Below are 20,511 nucleotides of genomic sequence, written 5' to 3' on the forward strand. Positions count from 1 at the left end.
ATCAATGCACTATTAGTGCTTTAAATGTAATTATAACACTAAAAAAATATGCTTACCATTTATACAGAAAAAAAACGTCAATTAATTCTACTTGCACCAGTTCTAAAACCTTACCGCCCTTGTTCATCAATTCATCACATACGTACTACATCAAAAGAGTCCGCCAGGTGCGTGTTCAATATGGTATGAACTATGCTAATAATATCAATATATTCTAAGTACTAAATATTTTAGGCCTTGACAATTTGGCCAGAATGAAAGGATGATTGTCCGAAATTTTGAGACTGTATGAAAATCTCAAGCGTCAAACGTTTACTTTCACTTCAAATGATTTTCCTGAATAAACGCAAGCATATTATACGACAAACTAATAAAACAGTGATGCTCCATAAAATTGGCTTCAAACTATAGTATTTGGTCTATTTCAGCCTTTGTTTGAAATGTTGAATGTTAGCGATTAAATTTAGTCTTGAAAATATGGAGCAAAAGTTTTATTTAAAGTCCCAGCTGCAAAAATGTGCCTCAGTGCTTGCATTTTACTTCATATAGTTTTGCAACAATGTGAACTTCGTCGTGTGCACAAAATTAATTAATGTGTGTTGTGGAACTACTTCCGAGAGTTCCGAGGGGATGGAGGTCGGCTGTTGAGTCCTGCATATACCTAAGCAAGAACTTTTTTATTCCTCATAAATGTGCTTTCTTTTTGAATTAAAATATCGTTGCTTGTCCTTCAATCTCAATTATATTTAACGTTTTAGCTGGATAGCACAGCGTTCCCACTGACATGGACTCGCGGACCCCCGGGGCTCCGCGGACCACAGTTAGGGAAACTCTGGTCTATGCTTTGTTAGCGAAAAAATATGACAGGATGCTCAGTTATAACTTCATTTTGAATCATTTTTCAACCTTAAAGTTAACTACTTGAAATTTTTTTAAAGAAATCAATTGCTAACATGAAATTAATAGTAATATCAGCATTTACTACCAAAACTCCGGACTTTTGTATATGTTCAGCTTTTTTCTTTATGCTTGCTTTATTGCCTTGTTATTATCGATAAGAAGCTAATTTCGAAGACATTTTTTGTTTTGTACAACTTTTTTATTGACTGAGAAATTTTGTAGTTAAATATTTGGGTACAAAATCACCAGGATGAAATGCAGATTTCAAACAAAAGATGTTGCAATAATGCAATTTGTTCTATAAAGAATCAATACTGCACCACTTTGTTGTGTCATCAACAATGGTTAGACGCAGGGCTGCGGAGTCGGAGGAAAAAACGACAAACTCCGATTCCGACTCCGGCAATTTTAGAGCCTCCGACTCCTCTACCTCAATATCACTCCGACTCCAACTCCGACTCTTGAAAGGTTGAACCTTCTACTCCCCACTCCAACTTCGACTTTTTTACTCCAAAATGAGTCAGACTTCGACTATTTGACTTCGATTCCACAGCCCTATTTAGACGTGCCGGAGCGATAAATTGCAAAATTGTGTGCATAGTGTTGTGTCGTTACGTTCAATAGGTTGAAGTTTACACCGAATAAAAATCATTCGAGGAGAGCATTAATTTCTTCCATTCATTTGAAGAAAACTGCTGCCAAATGGATTAAGTCGAAATGGACTTGATCTACCATGTTGGAAACTCTAATTTTTTCTGTCGTTAAGTATTAACTGTGTGATTTGGTTAACTGTATGCAAATTTTGTTAGCTTGAAAAATATTTAAGCAGTCGACTGTGTGAGTGAGTTGAATGAGTTGTTGGTTTTGTCAGTTAAACTTGTTGTGATGTTGTTATGTAAATACGTTTGTTTTAAGTTAATTCTTAAGTTTAGAATAAATACAATTTAAATAAAGATTGAAGTTATTTCTCAGTTTAACTACACCAGTATCAGCACTGCGTGTATAAATTCTGCTAGTTATCGGAGCATACCTTAGCGCTGAACGCCTCATAGCGCATACTATACTAACAACTAAGCGCAGGTTTAAACCAGAAAGCTAATATTGAAAAAAAAAAAAGTCATAACTGATCACTTCAGAATTTTATATCTTTTCAAGTTTATTTACGAAAGTACTGTGATAGTTAAAATTCCACGAAGCATAATTCCAGGCAGTAGTTTGCTCCTAATGACACAAGAAAAACGAACCATTTGAAATTATCGAAAAAAAAAACTAAAGATTAAGAAGATTTTTTAAAAAATACTTATCTTCATGTTTAATATTATTATTATTTACTCAATCTTAGTTCCTTGAAAGAATTACCCTACAAAGTTTCAAAACTGTTTCTATTCCTTTTTGCAGTAAAAATGCAGTATGCATGTATATGTCTTTTTCACTCGGCTCAACATACTTTTCTCTCTTTAGACTTCGTTTCTCATTCTAATCTCCACAAAACTCATTGTCAACTTTTCAATTATGATCAGTAAAAATATTTTTTTCAAAAACTGTTCCACACACACACACACACACGTGTAACCCTTAAAAATAAAAGATCGAATTTTATAAGCGATGAAATATTAAAACGAAATTCCATCGCTTAGCAAATGAAAGTTCCAAAATAATATACATACGTTTCAACAGAACTTCCTTATTGTTCAATTGAACATGTTCATCGATGTTTATGTACACTAAAATGATTTCTCTAAAATTAATTTAGAAAAATTGTCCAATTGGAGCAAATAATCAAATGAGGATTAGTTAGAAAATACTGTTTCTTATTTTGCACGTACCTTCACCTTTGAAATTATTATTATTTGCCCAGTCTTAGGCTCATAAAGAACAGCTGTTCAAAGTTGCAAAAAGTGAGCTATCAATATCTTTTTACGGTAAAAATGTAGCGTTTAATTTTTAAAATGCATCAAAAATGTCATTTTTAGTAGTAGTCTTTTTGCACTTAACAATACACTTGAGAAAAGTTTCCACTAAAAAAAAAAAAAAAAATCTTTTCAGAAAGTAACATCTCTAAAATCAAGAAACCCGTCCCTGAAAGTGCTCCTAGCTGTTGGCGGATGGAATGACAGCACGCGGAAATATTCAGACATGGCGGCGGATCCGAGCAAAATTGTCAGTTTTGTCGATTCATCCATTCCATTCCTGCAGCAACACAATTTTGACGGACTAGATGTAGCTTGGGAATACCCAAATTGTTGGCAAGGAAACTGTGGAGTGAACCCTGCTGATGTACCGAATTTCATCACTCTACTGACGGTAAGAATTAAAAGTATATGCTACTATAAGAAACCGAAAGTGCAATTCATCAACATTTTCCAGTGAATGCATAGATATACTGTTAAACATGAGGTGTATTCGGAAATTAAAATCCGCTTTGGAAAAAAAAAGAAAAGAAAAGAGACCAATAAAAAGCTATTTCTTTAAAGCTAATTTAATTTTTACCCGAAGAAGCATACCTTAAACAAACTATTATTCTACATTGTTCAACACCTGTCGTAGCATATTACCGGCTTTTCTTTATCTTCTTCTTTAGGAACTTAAAGGCCAATGAGGATTACTTTTACTTACAATGACGATTTATTGACTGTACAGCATTTTGCAAAAAATTGTTCAAAGGCGTCGTCATAGTGGAACGTCTATTCTCGTGGATTTTTTTTTGTCAACTTTTCTAACCAGGTCAACGTCGATAACAGAAGGACGACCATTTCAAGCCTCATCGTGGATATTTATTTGACCATCATTAAACATACTAGCCCACATTCTAATAATTTCATCCCTCATCGTGTTTCCACCGGACACATCTTTAACTTGACGATAAATTTCAGTTGGTTTCACATGGGCCGTGGTGACTTGACCGGTAATGCATCTGACTTGTGACCGGAGGGTCCGGGTTCTACCCTAGCCAGTCGAAGATCCACCGTCGTCATTAATGGTGACTACGGGACGTTAAATATGCTCGTGGTTACAAAATCCTCCAATTGAAACGATAACTCTGGGGGTGCTGGATTAGGGATTACTCGGTTTCTGGTCTGGATAAAAAAATCAGAGCTGTCTTCAGGGTGCCATCCAACCACAAATGGTGTTAGGTATGGGAGACCCTGGAGTGAAAAGTTGGTTTCACATTTATTGCGCTCAAAAATCGAATTACAGCACGAATATCAGTCGGCGTGCTCAGTAATTATCTTATCCATTTTAAATGTGCACACTAAACTGAAAACACAACATAGAGCAATCAAAATGACCACAGTTGAGAGCCTGTGAACAAGGAAGACTGCAGCGTTACGGCAGAGGTCCCGGAATTTACTTTTCGAATACACTTCGCATGCTGTTAATTAAAATCGTTCGATAACCTATAACTTAAGTTTTAAAAACAATAAGTAATTTTGTATCATAATATAACAAATAGTAAATATTAAATAAAAAAGATTTCTCCTTAAAATATAAATATTTTTCATAAAGTTACTTCAGGTTTAATACAATACTTTTTAATGAATTTAAAAATTATAATAGAAGATATTTCTGATATATATGGTCTCAGTGCAACCAGGTAAAATTTTACAAAATCCAACATTATAGCGTGTGTTTATCGTATAGGGTCTGGTGGGGGAAAGTGGTCAATGGGGTAAAGTAGTCATAATTCAAATAAATGGCTATAGCTTCGAAATTAATGTTCGAATAAATGTGAAAATTTTATTTTAGGGTAGTTTACTTATAAACTATATTTTGAATACAAAATTTTACAACTGAAAAAATTTTATTTGTTAAAAAAAAAATATTTTGTGTAAATATGAAAATTTTTAAAATATAAACACCTTTTTTAACTTCCTTGAGAAATTTTGATTGTTAGAATTATGAACAGATTGACTGCACAGGAAGCTTCCTACATGTCTCAAGAACTCTTACTCATTAGAAGTTAGCTGAATCTATTTTGAATAATTTGTTAGAACAATTTAAGTAAGATGGGGTAAAGTGGTCATAATATTAGGCTTAACGAATATTGTTCTTCTAAAGTCACTAAATCTTTAAGTATAAGGCAGATATAAATTAAATATAAATTTCACTTAATATGTATTGTTTTTACAGTAAACAGGGGTTAAATATACGAGTATATGCATATGTATACGCATATACACGTGTAGGCACGTATATATACGTATTCACATAAATGCACCAATAAACACGTATTTGGGTATCTGCAAGTATTTTTTATCTATACAGATATACATTCGACTATACACGTATATTCCTCCTTATATACTCGTATATATACGAACAATTATATACTCGGGGAGACATGTATATACGTGTACGTACTCGAGTAGACACTTGTGTATAAGCATATGATATACATGTATACAGGGTGAGTCTAAACTCTTGGTCAAATTATTAAAAGGTGTTAGACGGGAGGATAAGAAGCAAGAATCATAAGAAACATCCAGAATCAAACTCAAGGCTGACGCGCTACATGCACGCAAAGCCAGAAACTGATGGATGCAAAACATGTCACAAATTTATTACACAAAGACAATTTTAGACAACATTTTAGGTTTTAAGAAAATTTTAAAGTTATTGATGAAATTTGCGGCCGGCAGCTGTAATACATGCATCGCAATCACTCTGTTGCAATTACGAGACTTTTGAAAAAATTTTAAGTCGCTGCACCTTCGTTGCGATGCGTGTATTAGAACTACTACAGGCCGTAACTTTTAACAACTGCTCTAAATATGTCTTAAAAACTAAAATGTCGGGTTAAATCATCTTTGTGTAACAAATTTGTGACATGTTTTGCTAACGTCAGTTTCTGACCTTTTGTGCATGTAGCGCGTCAGCGACCATAAGTTCCTTATGATTCTTTGCTTCTTATCCTCCTCTTTCATACCACTTAGATTTTGCAAAAAATCTTGGATTCATTCTGTAAGCATACATGTATATTAGTGGATATACGTGGATACATGTACTGGTGTATACACGTAAATGCACGTATATACGTCTAACAGGTAAATAATCGTGTTTACACGTAAGCATACGAATATACTCGTGCTTTCATATATATTTACGTGAGTAGACACGTACAAACACGCACTGGATATATCCACGAATTAACTCGTGTATACTCGTATAAGTATGTATATACACTTATATATGCGTATATACGTCGACTGTACACGTATATACTCAGATATTCACGCATATACTCGAGATACAAGCGCAAAACACGCAAATGATGTTCTTTTCTACGCTTTACTCGCATATACACGTGATACGTATATACTCGTGTAGAGACGTATACATTCCTATAGGTAATCACGTATACATGCATGAGTATATACGTGTATACACTCGTGTATACACGTATATTCTTGAGTAGGCATGTGCATGCATCTGATGTGTACATGTATCTATTCATATATGAACATGTTGACTCATGTCTACACGACACGTATAGTAGACTCGTGTATACCCGTATATACTCGTACATATACTTGTAACTATAAAAATAACCGAAATATACAAAAATCAGGGTTATTTGTAACGGTTTTGCAGTTTTTTTAAACTATGACCACTTTACCCCATGCTATGACCACTTTCCCCCATCCCATGGGGTAAAGTGGTCATAAATACAAAGGGAAATGAAAGTGTTATAAAACTACTTAAATTCAATATTTTTTTCCTGAAATGCAATGTACCGTGTTCTTTAATAATGCAATGTAAAATAACAACAAAAAAAGCTGAAGTGTTTAAAGAATTTATTGTTTTTACTATGCACTTAAGTTGAAAACCTACGATTTTATGACCACTTTACCCCACCAGACCCTATATCACTGCGACTCATAGATTAAATTTATATTTGCCTAGTAAATTTAGGGTTTTTTGCACCACAAACTCATAATTAAGAAATATTTTCAGAATTAGTTCCTCATAGCATGTAGAGTAAATCCTAAAAAGTCCCCTAAGTTCCCATGTGAGTTTCCATCCAAAATGGTGGATCAAAGATGATCGTCTAGTACTTTTTGTTTTTCTTTTAACGAATATTTTTCAGCTCTAAAAAAACCCGTATGCTCTAAAAGCAACATTGTTTCGATATATACCCTAAAATAACCAATAAAAAAGTTCAAACAATTGTTATGATGCGAAAAGCTAAAATTTTTATTTTCTACGTAATAAGCAGCAAAACAAATAAGCTTCTAAAATAAAGAATTTTTTATGGTATTCCTTATAAAATATTAACTGCAAAATGATTGATAAATTCCATTATTTGAAAAACCAAGTAGCTTTTATTAAAAGAATTCTTGTTATTTTTAGCTTTGGAATGAGAAAATAAGGGGAAAAAAGTGACCCTTAAAGAATTTTTTAAAAAATTGCAGAATATCATTCATTTAGGGCTTTAACAACTGGCATATAATATCTTATAGAAAAACCTGCAAAATATATAAAGAGAAGATAATAATGTCAGTTAAAATCTAGAAAAAGAAAAGCATCATCATTCAACATCGTCATCTTCGAAACTGTGCACAGACACTGAATTTTCCCATGTTTCACCTAAACAATGCATGCAAAACTTGGAAAATTAAAGGTCTGCATTTTCATTGGTATCTGGATCACAATCTCACATAATTACTATTAATTTGTAGTCACAAAACATTAAAGGCGGAATTCCTTCCGAAGCTTCGGGAAATGACAAAAACGTTATGAACAGTCCACCTCCTTTCATAACACATGCATTTAATTAAATTGGATTCATGTTTTTCTTAATTGGATAAACACAAAATGAATGCTGTAAAGCAATTGCACTTGCGGGTGGAAGAGTTGCCAAGCTTTATATTTTGAAGAAGGAGTTTTGGTTACTTAATTATTATAGCGGTTGTATCGTAGGATGTCTAGAGAATTAAGTGTTACTCCCACCGAAAAGAAGTTTCAGCAAAACTTCTACAATCTGGGTGGCCTTTTCTGGATGGATCAAGCTGAAAACTACTGAGCTATGAGATTAGAGAAAGCTGTTTGAGATTTTTCTCAACTGCTTTCTCAGAACGGACGCATAAAAATCCGTTGAATGATGTAAACATATCATGATGTAAAAAAACACAATATACGTATTATACCGCTTTGTGCGCCACATCATCATTCTCTCATCTTCAACCAACAATATAACTAAGGATTTAAAATATTTTTTTTAATGATCCAACGTTTAAACAGTTCTAATTTATGACGTTTACCTACTGATTCAAATTTAGTCTAATAATCTATCTAATCATTATTTTTCTAGGCTCTTCGTGCTGCATATGCTCCTGAATCCCTCTTGCTTACAGCTAGTGTGTCTCCAGTAAGGGAAGAAATTGAAGAGGCGTACGACGTGCCAAACTTGAATCAGTAAGAAAAGACCTTTCTTTTCTTAAGCATGATTCTCAACCTGTGGTCCGCGAACGACAAGTGGTCCATGAGCAATTTTCACGTGATCCACAAACAGCTAGTGAAAATTTATCTAGGGTTGATTGGGGTAAGTGGATCACTGGGTAAGCGGCCCCCCACCCCTAAAACTGAAATACAGATATGACTTTTATAGTTTTTTATGCTTATTATGTCCCATTCCATCATACTGATTAATTATGCAAAAATTTGGACTTTATGGAACTTTTTTCTAACTCTTAAAACTTATACAAAAAATTTCGAAAAATATTTTTTGCGAGTTCAAGCATTTTTTAAGAAGTGTTTCCAGGTGTCTTTTTATAATTTGTATGCTTATTGAACTTTCACACATATATTTTAACCTAAAGTGAGTACTGCAATTGAAATTTTTGCATAAATATTCTTAATTAGTCATCAAGAGGAGGGGTCCCACTTACCCCGTAAACTTTCGCTATGTAGGGTAAGTGGGTCCCCCCATAATGGTGACAATTTTGAAATCAAAAGCAACTCGGATGAAATATGTTTACGAATGAAATAAAAGGTAACTATGCAGACCTAGCAGGAATCGACAGTTTAGCTACAAAACTGCTAAAGATGGTGTGTATTTGTGAAACTTGCATCAAAGAGAACCATAAAGTATTAATGTTGGAATTCTAATGTTGGAAGTTGATGATGCAAATGAAAAATACTGATGAATTTTCAAGAATGGATCGAAACAGCGACACTTTTTATTGGTCTGATGCAGATGAAGCTGGAATTATTACTGAGGATGAAGTGATAATGGTGGACCCTTATCCAACTTTAGATGGACATTCAGTGTTTCCAATTTCTTTTTCAACTTATAATTTTGGCTAATTTACCAAAAATAATCTCAATTAACTGTACGTTTATTCAACACCCTTTTATATGTAAAAGTAAAATACCTGTAGGTTTTCAATACATTTTATAGATGTATTAGTTTTTTGTCTTATAATTATCTGTCATACATATTTAAATGATAGTAAATGTCTCATAAACGAATGCATTTACAAAAAGCTATTAAATACTAAAAGTTTACATACTTTATCAAGTAAGATCCCTCTTACCACTTTTTTAAAGTTATGTTAACTTAAAATAAACGTGAGGTGACCCACTTATCCCTTCTTTTGGGGTGAGTGGGACACCCATGCGATTTTTTAAAAAACTATAATCGTTAAGAAAATTTAAAGCATTGTTTTAGAAAATAATGGTAAACTTTTGTTTAATAATTATGTCCAAGATAAAATAAGACAGTAAGTTCTTCTCTTTTTGTTCCAAAATATTTGCAAAAGACTTCAAAAACGAACTGTTCTAAAAAGGGGTCCCACTTACCCTAATCAACCTTATATCATTTTTACAGTTGTAATTGAATTTATTAAAGAAAACTTTTGGACTCATTTCATGTAACCCAATATAATTGTTCTGAAAATACTATTTTTATCGTATGTGATCCGTTTAGGATACCAAATGTGTCCTCAGCAGTGAAAAAATTGAGAATGTCTTAATGGACAATTGAGACAGTGAGAAGCAAAGGGGTGAAATGCAAAAATTAAAAATTTGGAGATAATTAGTATAAATGGTAAGATAATCATTCCTTCGTTTTTGGGCAAGAGACAGTACTACAAAGTGGGCGATGTTTGGAACAGTATTGAACAGGGTGGGTGATATTTGGAGCACTTTCATAGAAATTTAAAAAATGCACATATTATAAAAAAAAATCAGAATAGAACAGTTATATTTGAAATGGGTTTACAAACATGTAGTATAAGGTTATAATGATATTTTGTCATTGTATGAAGCCTCTGAAAAGATTAATGACAAGAATCTGGTGCAGATTTCCTTAGATGGGCGATATTTGAGCCAAGTACCTTAGTTCTTGTGAGTGTGGCTATACAGCACAATTTAGGGAACAATTTCAATAAAAGCTTATACCTAGACTATAAATGCGTTTCAATCGAAAAAAGTCCACTTACATCCCTTTGCTGCTCACGACCTCAATTGTCAGTAACTTAGGAAATTACAGCACAAGAATACTCACTGTACTGTCTATTTAGCATGAAAAATATTTAGGCGCGTAATAAAATTATCTACTAAGTTCTTCCTGTGGTAATATACATCGCATTTCGACTAGACAGACCAACTTAACTCGTAGCCCACACATTAACCACACTACACTCCTGGGTCAACGTGTCTATCTATTAATGGGATTTAACCAGCTGGACAGGACCCTGACGAGAGCTTTTTTCGTTCAGACCAGGAGCCGAGAAACCACTAATTCAGTACCCCTAGAGGCATTGATATCCAATGGGAACTTGGAACAATTTGACAAAGGCAGGTTCAATGTACACCAATAACTTTTAGCGAACAAGGAGTTTCTCAAACCTGCTGGCTTCAAAGCAGCGACCTGGGAAGGCCCATCATGACAAATTTTAGGCAATTGTGTACAATTTTCTTTTGATGACATCGCTAGGAATCTAGCTGCATATTGATTAACTAAAGTTTAGCTCAGCGAGCACAACTTTTGTTGGTTTTCGGTCAGTGTGTTATTGACCATGCTATTTTTTTTTATTAACGTCACTGAACTCCTCTAATAAATAGAACTTTTCAGGATCAGACTAATCGTAAACTGTTTTGAAAAAGGAAATATGAGCTATACTTTCAGAAAATGCATACCACGGTTTGTTATATCTATAGGAGTCAAACGGTTGAAGAAAATAAACTTTATTTTTCAGGTTATTAGACTTTATCAATGTAATGACATACGATTTCCACGGAGGTTGGGAGAAGAATACCGGACACCATGCACAGTTTGCACCAACACCAAACGATTTGACGTCATCTCTAAATGTGGTATGTTTTTCATTAATCATTTTTATTAGCCTACTTTCCCAGTAAAAGTCAGAAAAAGAAGAAAAAAGCATGAAAGAAGGCTTAATGCATCTTAAAAATATCTCAAAAAACAAAAAAAAAAAAAAAGTCAAAAATAAATAAAATAATTAAATAAATATTGAAAAATTAAAAATTGGAAAGTAGGATATTGAGATGGGGAAAAATGTCTGTCGGTCTCTCTGCCCCCCCCCCCCCAATAACTTTTGAATGAATAGTCCAATTCGAACAAACATTTTTTGTTCGAAAAGATCTCGGCGAGGACACCTCATTCCCATATTTCACTTTTTGATTTGAACTATCTTTTGTTCAATTTTGAACAGTTCAAAAAAACTTAACATTAGCGCCTACGGGGAAATTCAAGGCAATTCCGAACTGTGAGGCGAATTTGCTTCAAACAAACTTTGTAGGAAAAAGCTTTTGATGAAAAACTTGTATGTAAAATATCTTTTTGATTTGAACAATTTTCCGTTCAATTTTGAACAGTTCAAATCCCTTAACATTAGCGCCTACGGGAAAACTGAAAGTCAATGTAGATTCCGTACTTGAAGGCGGATTTTTTTCCAAACAAATTTTGTTGGAAATAGCTCTTGAAGCCAAACTCCAGACTTCGACTCCGAGAATTTAGGGACACTTGACTCCGACTCCGACTCCTATGCCCGACAATTAATCGGACTCCGACTCTCCGACTTCGACTCTGTCTTCGTAGCTTTGGCAAAAATTTATACACGGAGGACAAATGACTGACTCCGATTCTTAGATATTCGACTCCGACTCCTTTACCCCAAAATGAGATTGACTCCGACTCCGACTCCGCAGCTATGGTTGTGACTGTGAAATAATTATTGCTGATTTGACTTGTTTTTATTTTTACGCTAAAGTTTTAATTTAGGTAATCAGTTTTCGGCGAATAAACTCGAAGTCATTTATGTTTCTACATAAAGATATGGGCAGACGATTTTTTTTCTTTTTTTTTGACAGTGAAAATTATTTCTTTAAGTTGACATTTTATTGTTTTTCATTATTTTGGTAAGTGCATTAATTCATTTAAAAAATTGTTTTTCGCGACAGGGTAAAAAGAAACGATTTTTTTTTTGATATGATGTATTTATTTTAATGAGCCTATTAATTTTAATAATTATTTTTTCGTTTTGAAAGCTCTTAAAGATTTTTTTAAGGGAAAAAAGTGTATTAGCTGCTTTGTTTAAAAGTTGCTGCTATTTTTTTTTACGCATTTAATTTTTTTAGATGAGTGAGGAATGTTTTATTCCTAGAAATCAGCTTAAAGTATTTTAAAAATATGTTTGAAAAAATTTGCGTTTTTAGCTATTTTTGAGAATGTTGATCAGGTACTAGAAAGTAGTATGGGTATACGGGAAAGTGGGCTCGTCTAGCTCTAGACAGAACTTCTTGTTGTAATAGTAGAAAATCGCCCGTCAAGGTATGAAGGATGGAAACTGCTTCTACATTTGAACGAAGCAGTTTCCTGTTTGGTGGTATTGGATGATGATTGATGGATAATGTGAATTTTGGATGATTGAGTAAATAAGAATAAGCATGCCACCGCATTAATATCAAAACAACACTAGTTGCAAAATCGAAAGGCAATCTAAACTACAGTTTTGCTTATGAAGAGGTCTGACGTTGAGATAATTCATTTCCTTTTCAGGTGAGCGCGTAGTTAGAGGAGATATTGTTACATTTGCAGAGTTAGATTACCACACAGTTCGAACATTATTGACGAGGAGTTCTAATTAAATACAGATTAAATAAAAAGAAACTCTTTTAATTTTCTTTTGCATCATTAACACGAATATGAGTGGAATTTTTTAGGCAAAAAATCACAAAAGCGCATGAGGAAAGACGAGCTATGACGCTAAGTGGAGAATTTTGTTCACACAAGTATCTCTAAATAGAAAAGAATAAAAAAATTCACGATCGGTACCTCCATATAGCTAACATTATTGCCAATTTATAGTAGGGATAAAATGTAAACAAAATTATCGTCAAAAATCATCGTCACAAAAAAAAGAAGAAAATGTCGTACATTTCACTCGGATAAAAACAAATCAAAAGTTTCTTTTCTTTCAAAACAAATCGCCAAAACAATGAATTACATTTACGGTTGCTTTAAAGCAATAATCCAAGACTGAACCCTGCTCAGCGTCTAATACGCCAAGCGACCACGCTACCGGAACCCAGCCCTTTTGCTGGTCAAGCAGATGTCTTTTCTTTGGCAATAATAAATGTTTCGCCAAACAAACAAAAAAGTGTAAAATCACATTAACAGTAGCTTTCAAATCTTTATATATTAAGAGCTGCGTTGCCAGGCTTTGCCCGGTCTACCTTGAGAATAAAAGTTGTGTCAAGTGACATATATTCAACAATCAGGTTGAACAAAGAAAAAATTAAAATGCGAAATATGGATTTTAAAAGCGTAACCATAGAGACACGAAATAAAATAAGTTTAAGAAATTACACTACTGGCCATTAAAATTGCTACACCAGGGAAAAATGCAGATAGCAAAGTAATATTTATTGGACACATTTATAATGTTGGAAATAACAAATGATTAAATTTTCAAGAAATTTGGGTGAATAGATCCTGAGAAATTAGTACCTAGAACTACTACCTCTGTCAGCAATAACAGTGCTTATACGCCTGGGCATTGAGTCATACAGAGAGTGGATGGCATGTACAGGTACAGACACCCATGAAGCTTCAACACGATGCCACAATTCATCGACCGTAGTGGCTGGCGTTTGCTGACGAGCTAGTTGTTCAGCAACCATTGACCAGACGTTTTCTATTGGTGAAAGATCTGGAGAACGTGCTGGCCAGGGCATCAGTCGAACATTTTCCGCATCAAGGAAAGCCTGCACAATACCAGCCACATGCGATCGTGCATTATCCTGCTGAAACGTAGAGTTTCGTAGGGGTCGAATAAAGGGTAGTGCCACGGGTCGTAACGCATCGGAAATGTAACGCTAACTGTTCATAGTGCCGTCAATGCGAACAAGAGGTGACCGAGATGTGTATCCAATGGCACCCCACACTATCACGCCAGGGGCCATCAGTATGACAATGCCGAATGCACGCTGCCAGTGTGCGTTCACCACGATACCGCCAAACACGGATGCGACCATCATGATGTTGTAAGCAGAATCTGGATTCATCAGAAAAAATGACGTCTCGCCGTTGGTACACCCAGGTTCGTCGCTGATCACACCATTAAAGGCGCTTCTGTCTGTGATGCAGTGTCAATGGTAGTCGCAGCCATGGTCTCAGAGCTGACAGTCCATGCTGCTGTAAACGTCGCCGAACTGTTCGTGCAGACACTTGTTGTCTTGCAAATGACCCCATTTCTTGACTCAAGGCTCGTGACGTGACTGTACGATTCACTATGGCTATGCGGATAACATGCCTGTGCTCTCAGCTGCTGGTGATTACTGGCCGTTGAAAACCAGCACGGCGATCTGTATTACCATCCTGAACCCATTGATTCCATATTCTGCGAACTGTCATTGGATCTCGACCGACGCGAGCAGCTATACTGCGGTAGGATAAACCGCAATCCCGATAGGCTACAATTCGACCTCTATCAAAGACAGAAACGAGCTAGTACACATTTCTTCTTCTTACACGAGGCATCACAACAATTTTCCAACACGCAACAACGTTCAAATTGAATTTGCACGTGAGAAATTGACTGTACAATTTCCTCATTTAAACACTTTGTAGGTGTCGCTGCCGGCGCCTACGTTGTCTGAATGCGCTGAAAAGCTAATCATTTGCATATAACATCATCTTCTTCCTGTCGTTAAAATTTCATGTCTGTACCATGTCACTTTCTTGGTGTAGCAATTTTAATGGCCAGTAGTGTAAATGAAATATAAGCACAGAATTAATGGATTCAAAAAGCGTAACCGTGGAAACGCGAAAATAAAATGGTTGACAACCTGAATCAAAATGACATTTTTCGAAATTAATTTAAAAACGCTTCGAACTTTTTTTCCTTTGAAGATAGAAGCTACTTTTTTCGACATTAGGTCGAGAAGTCTGGAGTAAAAAATGTCGCTTTTTCCAGTGGTGTCAAAAGGAAAACTGTGGGACAATTCCTTCACTTTTTATTGATAGATTTAATGAAGAGAGTAGTGCCTAAATTTCAGCTAAGCCTAAAAACGTTCGAGCTAAAAACGCAAATTAATCCTGCCTTAAATATGTTAGAGCATTCAAACAAATTGTTTAGAACGCGGGAAATTCTACCCTTTTCAACGATATATAATATTAATATGTGCAAGTAATTTTTCACTCCCCTATTCGGAATTTTATGTGAAATTTGGGCCTAAATTGGAATAAAAAGAGAACTATTTATCGGATTTTTTCGAATTATAGCCTATGTCACTCAGTAAGAAAGCACCTTTCATATAGTGAAGGAATTTTTCAAATAGGTGCAGTGGTTCTGAAGATTACCTCGAACATATAAACACACAAAAATCCGCCCTCTCTCTTTATGATATTAGTATAGATAAAGAGGTAATTAGGTTTCAATTTCTCTTGTTTAACAGAACACTTCGGTAAATCACTGGATCTCCAGTGGCGCAGACAGATCGAAGCTCATTGTCGGAATACCGTCCTACGGTAGGTCGTTCACATTGGCTGCAGTCAACAATTCCGGACTGAACGCTGCAGTATTGGGACCGGGTGAACCGGGAAAGTATACCCAAGAACCAGGATTCCTAGGCTTCAATGAGGTATGAAAATTATTTCTACATCTAATCATAGATGTTGGTTTCTTTTGATCAAAGCAAGAGCTCTATTTTAGTTTCATTTAGTCTCACTAATTTTGCGGAATGGAATTCAACTTAGTTGTCATCATTGTGACAGAATCGAAATGAAAGTGTTATGTTCAAGATTTTAATAAGAGAAGCATTGAGTTACATATGTCTTTCAAAAAGCCTATTGCTTATTTTCTAACTCTTTTGCTGGTTGACTCAGAAGTTTTGATGTCACAAATAACCGGCGAAACATTTTTGCACGTTCACCAAATTTATTTAAGAGCTACTGTCATCAAAGATTGGTATGAAAGGGTGACATTCCCTTCTAGGAACAATTTTTAATACATATTAACATTATATACTTTGGTCTTAGCTATGGGAAGATCTAAAAATTAGGTTACATTTTACTAAGTAAAGATTAACTTATAGCTTAATACAAAATGGTTTTCATTAAACTTACCCTGTAAATATCATTCTGCAACCTGGATGACACTATTTCCATTAAATTTGGTACATGACTACTGACATACATGAATACACGACTTATGCTTAAGGAGTAAAAAATATTTTACTTCAAAAATGTAATAGGCGGCACTGATTACAAGACAAAGAAATAAATTTTGAAATTTACATTGTACTTCTCAAAAATCCTTTTTTGAATTGTTCAAATTATTTATGCATTTGGGTGGATCATTTCCTCTTTTCAATACGCCGAGTTTCTTTTATTTTTTTCAAAAATCCTCCTATATTTCATTTACGAGAAAGATAGATTAGATTAAACAAATAAATGCGTCATTCTGCGACCTCAATCGCGTGTTTGGTTTGGAATGAGCTAATTGGCTCCAATCAGAATGCGATGCAAATACTGTTATTTTTCTTATTGCAGAGAAATTCTCAAAAGTGAATTTAGTGGTAAACATCATTATTTGTTTAATCAAAAAATATCAAAAAATTTTTGTGCTACAATATGATTAAAATGAAAAACCAACATAAATAAAGCACAAATTTTCAAGAAGACACATAAAATAGCTATTTCAAGGCTACAATGGAGCCTCTTCATCAGTGCAAAAGGTTCAACACATAAGCAGAAAGTCGCGAGAGAACTGACGTCAACCACGCGGATACTGGTATTTATACCAAATGGGCCAACTAATAGGAATTCACGATACAAGACGACAAACAACCAATCAGTGAACAACAAGTCATCTCCAGGGCGCGCAGACAGGGGCAGGGACAACCAATCAGAAGCCAGCAAACAAAAAGAGTGAGGGAAAATGAACAATCCGAAAAAGCAATTATAAAACTTGCTTCCAAATATCAGGAAAAAATGGAGTGCTGGAAAAATCATTGACTAGAGAAAGAGAATTTTTTGAAAATGTAGTAAGCTTCCCAGAAATCAAGGTCCTCGAGCGAAGAACATTAACAAATAATTTTGGCAGATGAAAAATCAAAATAGTGGCCAGAAATTTAACAATGCTAAGCGATGGAAAAGGAAGCAAAGCACGAATTATCAAGAAGACACAGCAAATATCTATTTCAAGGCTACAATGGAGCCTCTTCATCAGTGCGAAAAATGCTTACTCTTCCATCGCTCAGCATTGTTAGACTTCGGGCCACTGTTTTGATTTTTCACTTGTCAAAATTATTTGTAAAATTTCTTCGGTCTATGACCTTAATTTCTGGGAAGCTAACTGTATTCTCAAAAAAGCACTCCCTTTTTTCCTGATATTTAGAAGCAATTTTTATAATTGCTTTTTCGGGATGTTCGTTTTCCCTCACTCTTTTTATTTCCTGGCTTCTGATTGGTTGTCCCTGCTCCTGTCTACGCGCCCCAGGGGTGACTTGCTTGCTGATTTATTGTTTGTCGTCTTGTATCGTGAATTCCTATTGGTTGGCTCATTTGGTATAAATACCGGTGTCCGCGTGGTTGACGTCAGTTCTCTCGCGACTTTCTGGTTATGTGTTGAGCTTTTTGCACTGATGAAGAGGCTCCATTTTAGGTTTGGAATAGCTATTTTCTGTGTCTTTTTGATAGTTTGTGCTTTATTTACGTTGGTGTTTCACTTTAATCAACCTATTTGTTTACTTGAACAGAGGAATAGAGTAGGAGGAAATATTTTTCAATTAAATTGGTTTTTGTTGTTGTTGCTGTTGAATTTACTTGAGCGCATATCGGGTACAACAGTACGATGCCTTTTCTGTTTCAGGGTGCTTTTTACGGGGAAAATTTAATTAAAACCACTTTGTACTATGTTCTTAGCTATGTGAAGATATTAACAACTGGGAGTTGTACTCTGATCATCGCGCAGGAGAATACGCAGTGAAGGGAGACTTGTGGGTTGGATACGATTCTCCAAAGAGAGCCGTCAAAAAAGCCAGATACATTCAAAGACTTGGTCTCGGAGGTGCAGCTTACAAACATTTCTACACAGATGATTACAAAGGTAAGTCCTTATCCATTGTTTAAGTCATAGGTAAAAGTGTACATGTACACAGTGGTGGTGATTCGGGGTAGGAGAAGGAGACTGACCACCCACCCACTTTTTATACCGACTAAGATCGTCCAGCCCCGTGTGGTGACCAGAGTGCTCCAACAATGACCATGCATGTCGAAAATGCAACTAAAATGGGCATTATCGGACTAGGTCAGGCTTCAACCATTGGTGCTCCGGATCCTTGGATCAAGTAAAGTTGCTCATCTCCCACTACCGTGAAACCTAGTCTAACAACAACAAAATCGTCCAAAACTTTAACAATGTCAAATTCTATTTAAAAAAAACGCAAAGAACATCTCGTGAACTCTTAGGTAAAAAAAAGATGGCTGCAGTTTTAATGCTTCAATTTCAAAACATCTCCGGGGGAGAACGTTCAAACACACTCCCACCTTCGTCTAACTTCAGATATAGCATTCCAGTTTCGAAGTTCTATCTGGAAAGATAATTCCATCCCCTACTTGTAATTGCGTAGAACTGCGCTATTAACATATATGTTTAAAACATTATGGGGGTAAATAACTGAATCTTCGTTTGAAGTTATCAAAGGAAGCATAAAATTGTGTTTTGCGAACTTTAATCAGTTTCGAAAAATTTACGGGAGATTTCCTCTGAATATCTTCTTTCATAAGTCACCCAAAAGGTTGCTTGAAACACCATTTTTAAAATTTAAGTTCGTAAATTTTTTGGAAGAGACCACGGGATTCGGAAGAGTTTTTAAACTAGTATTAGTTCTTCATATTCCAATTTAAAACGATTTAGAAGATTGTACGAAGCATGTGATGCAATGCATAAAGTTGTTCATTGTAAGTTGGAAATCTTCAGGAAAATCGAAAACACGTTTTTTTTTAAAGTAACTATTCAACGCGAAAACAAAGGGCGTTACAAGTTTGACGTGTTTTTGTCTGTATGTGTGTGTGTCTACCTATGGTATTGCAGCACCTAAATGAGTGAACCGATTTTGATGGTTTTTTTTTGTTTGAAAGCAGGGTTGGCAAGGGTTTGGACACTACGGTAAAAACCACGGTAAATACCATGTTTTTTACCATCCTGTCCGAAATCCCTGTGTGCAAAACTGTTCGAAAGTGTTCAAAACTACATTTTTAGAAAAACTGTTTTTTTACAAAAACATATCAAAAACAGAACAAAATGTCTCAAAGTTATGTTTTGTATTGAATATTTATTCGACCATTCAAGTATAACTTTTTATGTAACTTATTTATACAGCTGATACTAATCTAGTTACGTAGAAGTTGAATTCTTCATTAAACATTTCAATTTGTACCCATGAGTTTTTTTTTTTCATAATAGTAATCAAATCTTTCAACATTTATCCATGTGTGCAAAAGAAAGAGCTCAAAATATAGTGCAATGATTGACTTAAATGCAATAAATGAGTTTATTGTAGTTACAGAATGTATTATATTCAAAATATGAACTAAAAAAGAAATTGCACAAGCTTTGAAAGATAAGTGCACATCTTTAATCTTTAATTTATTGTTCTTTAATCTATGATTTAAAAAATAATTTTTGTCAAAACATCATGTAAAACTTGTATGCAAAAACTATTAAAAAAATTTAGCTCCCCCCCACACCTAAACATTACACATTTAATAACATTCCTTTCAATGATAAATGGAACTGAAATTAGTTGTCTGGGTAGTGTTGTGAACTTCCTTTCAAAACTCTACCAACTGTTGCATAAAGAAGTTTTTAATATAACAGAGATATGGCAATTGTTTTACGTAAAATATTTTTAAATGAACATTTTGAAGAAAAATATTATCAAACACTCATTAACTAAAATGATTTAATATTTATATTTATGCATTATAAATATTGCAGTAAATACGAACTGATTAGATTACACTCCTTTAGCTTTAAAATACTTTTGCGCAGTTGAAGACACTTCGGACAGTTTTGGACGTTAAAAAGCACCTGTTCAGTCCTAAACCAGTTTTGGACTGTTCAAAACACAACCCTG

General features: G+C 34.7%; 1 protein-coding gene across 1 annotated transcript in view; it reads left to right on the plus strand.

Moving 5' to 3' along the window:
• The window catches only part of LOC129224322 (probable chitinase 10), a 107,215-nt gene that overhangs the window by 83,392 nt on the left and 3,312 nt on the right, over window positions 1-20,511 (plus strand). Inside the window, exons 9-13 of the mRNA XM_054858760.1 lie at window positions 2,947-3,204; window positions 8,213-8,316; window positions 11,103-11,220; window positions 15,826-16,011; window positions 18,296-18,479. Coding sequence (XP_054714735.1) covers window positions 2,947-3,204; window positions 8,213-8,316; window positions 11,103-11,220; window positions 15,826-16,011; window positions 18,296-18,479 — 850 coding nt within the window. The remainder of the gene's footprint in view (window positions 1-2,946; window positions 3,205-8,212; window positions 8,317-11,102; window positions 11,221-15,825; window positions 16,012-18,295; window positions 18,480-20,511) is intronic.

Source organism: Uloborus diversus, chromosome 6 (assembly GCF_026930045.1).
Source record: "Uloborus diversus isolate 005 chromosome 6, Udiv.v.3.1, whole genome shotgun sequence".
Classification (NCBI taxonomy): Eukaryota; Metazoa; Arthropoda; class Arachnida; order Araneae; family Uloboridae; genus Uloborus; species Uloborus diversus.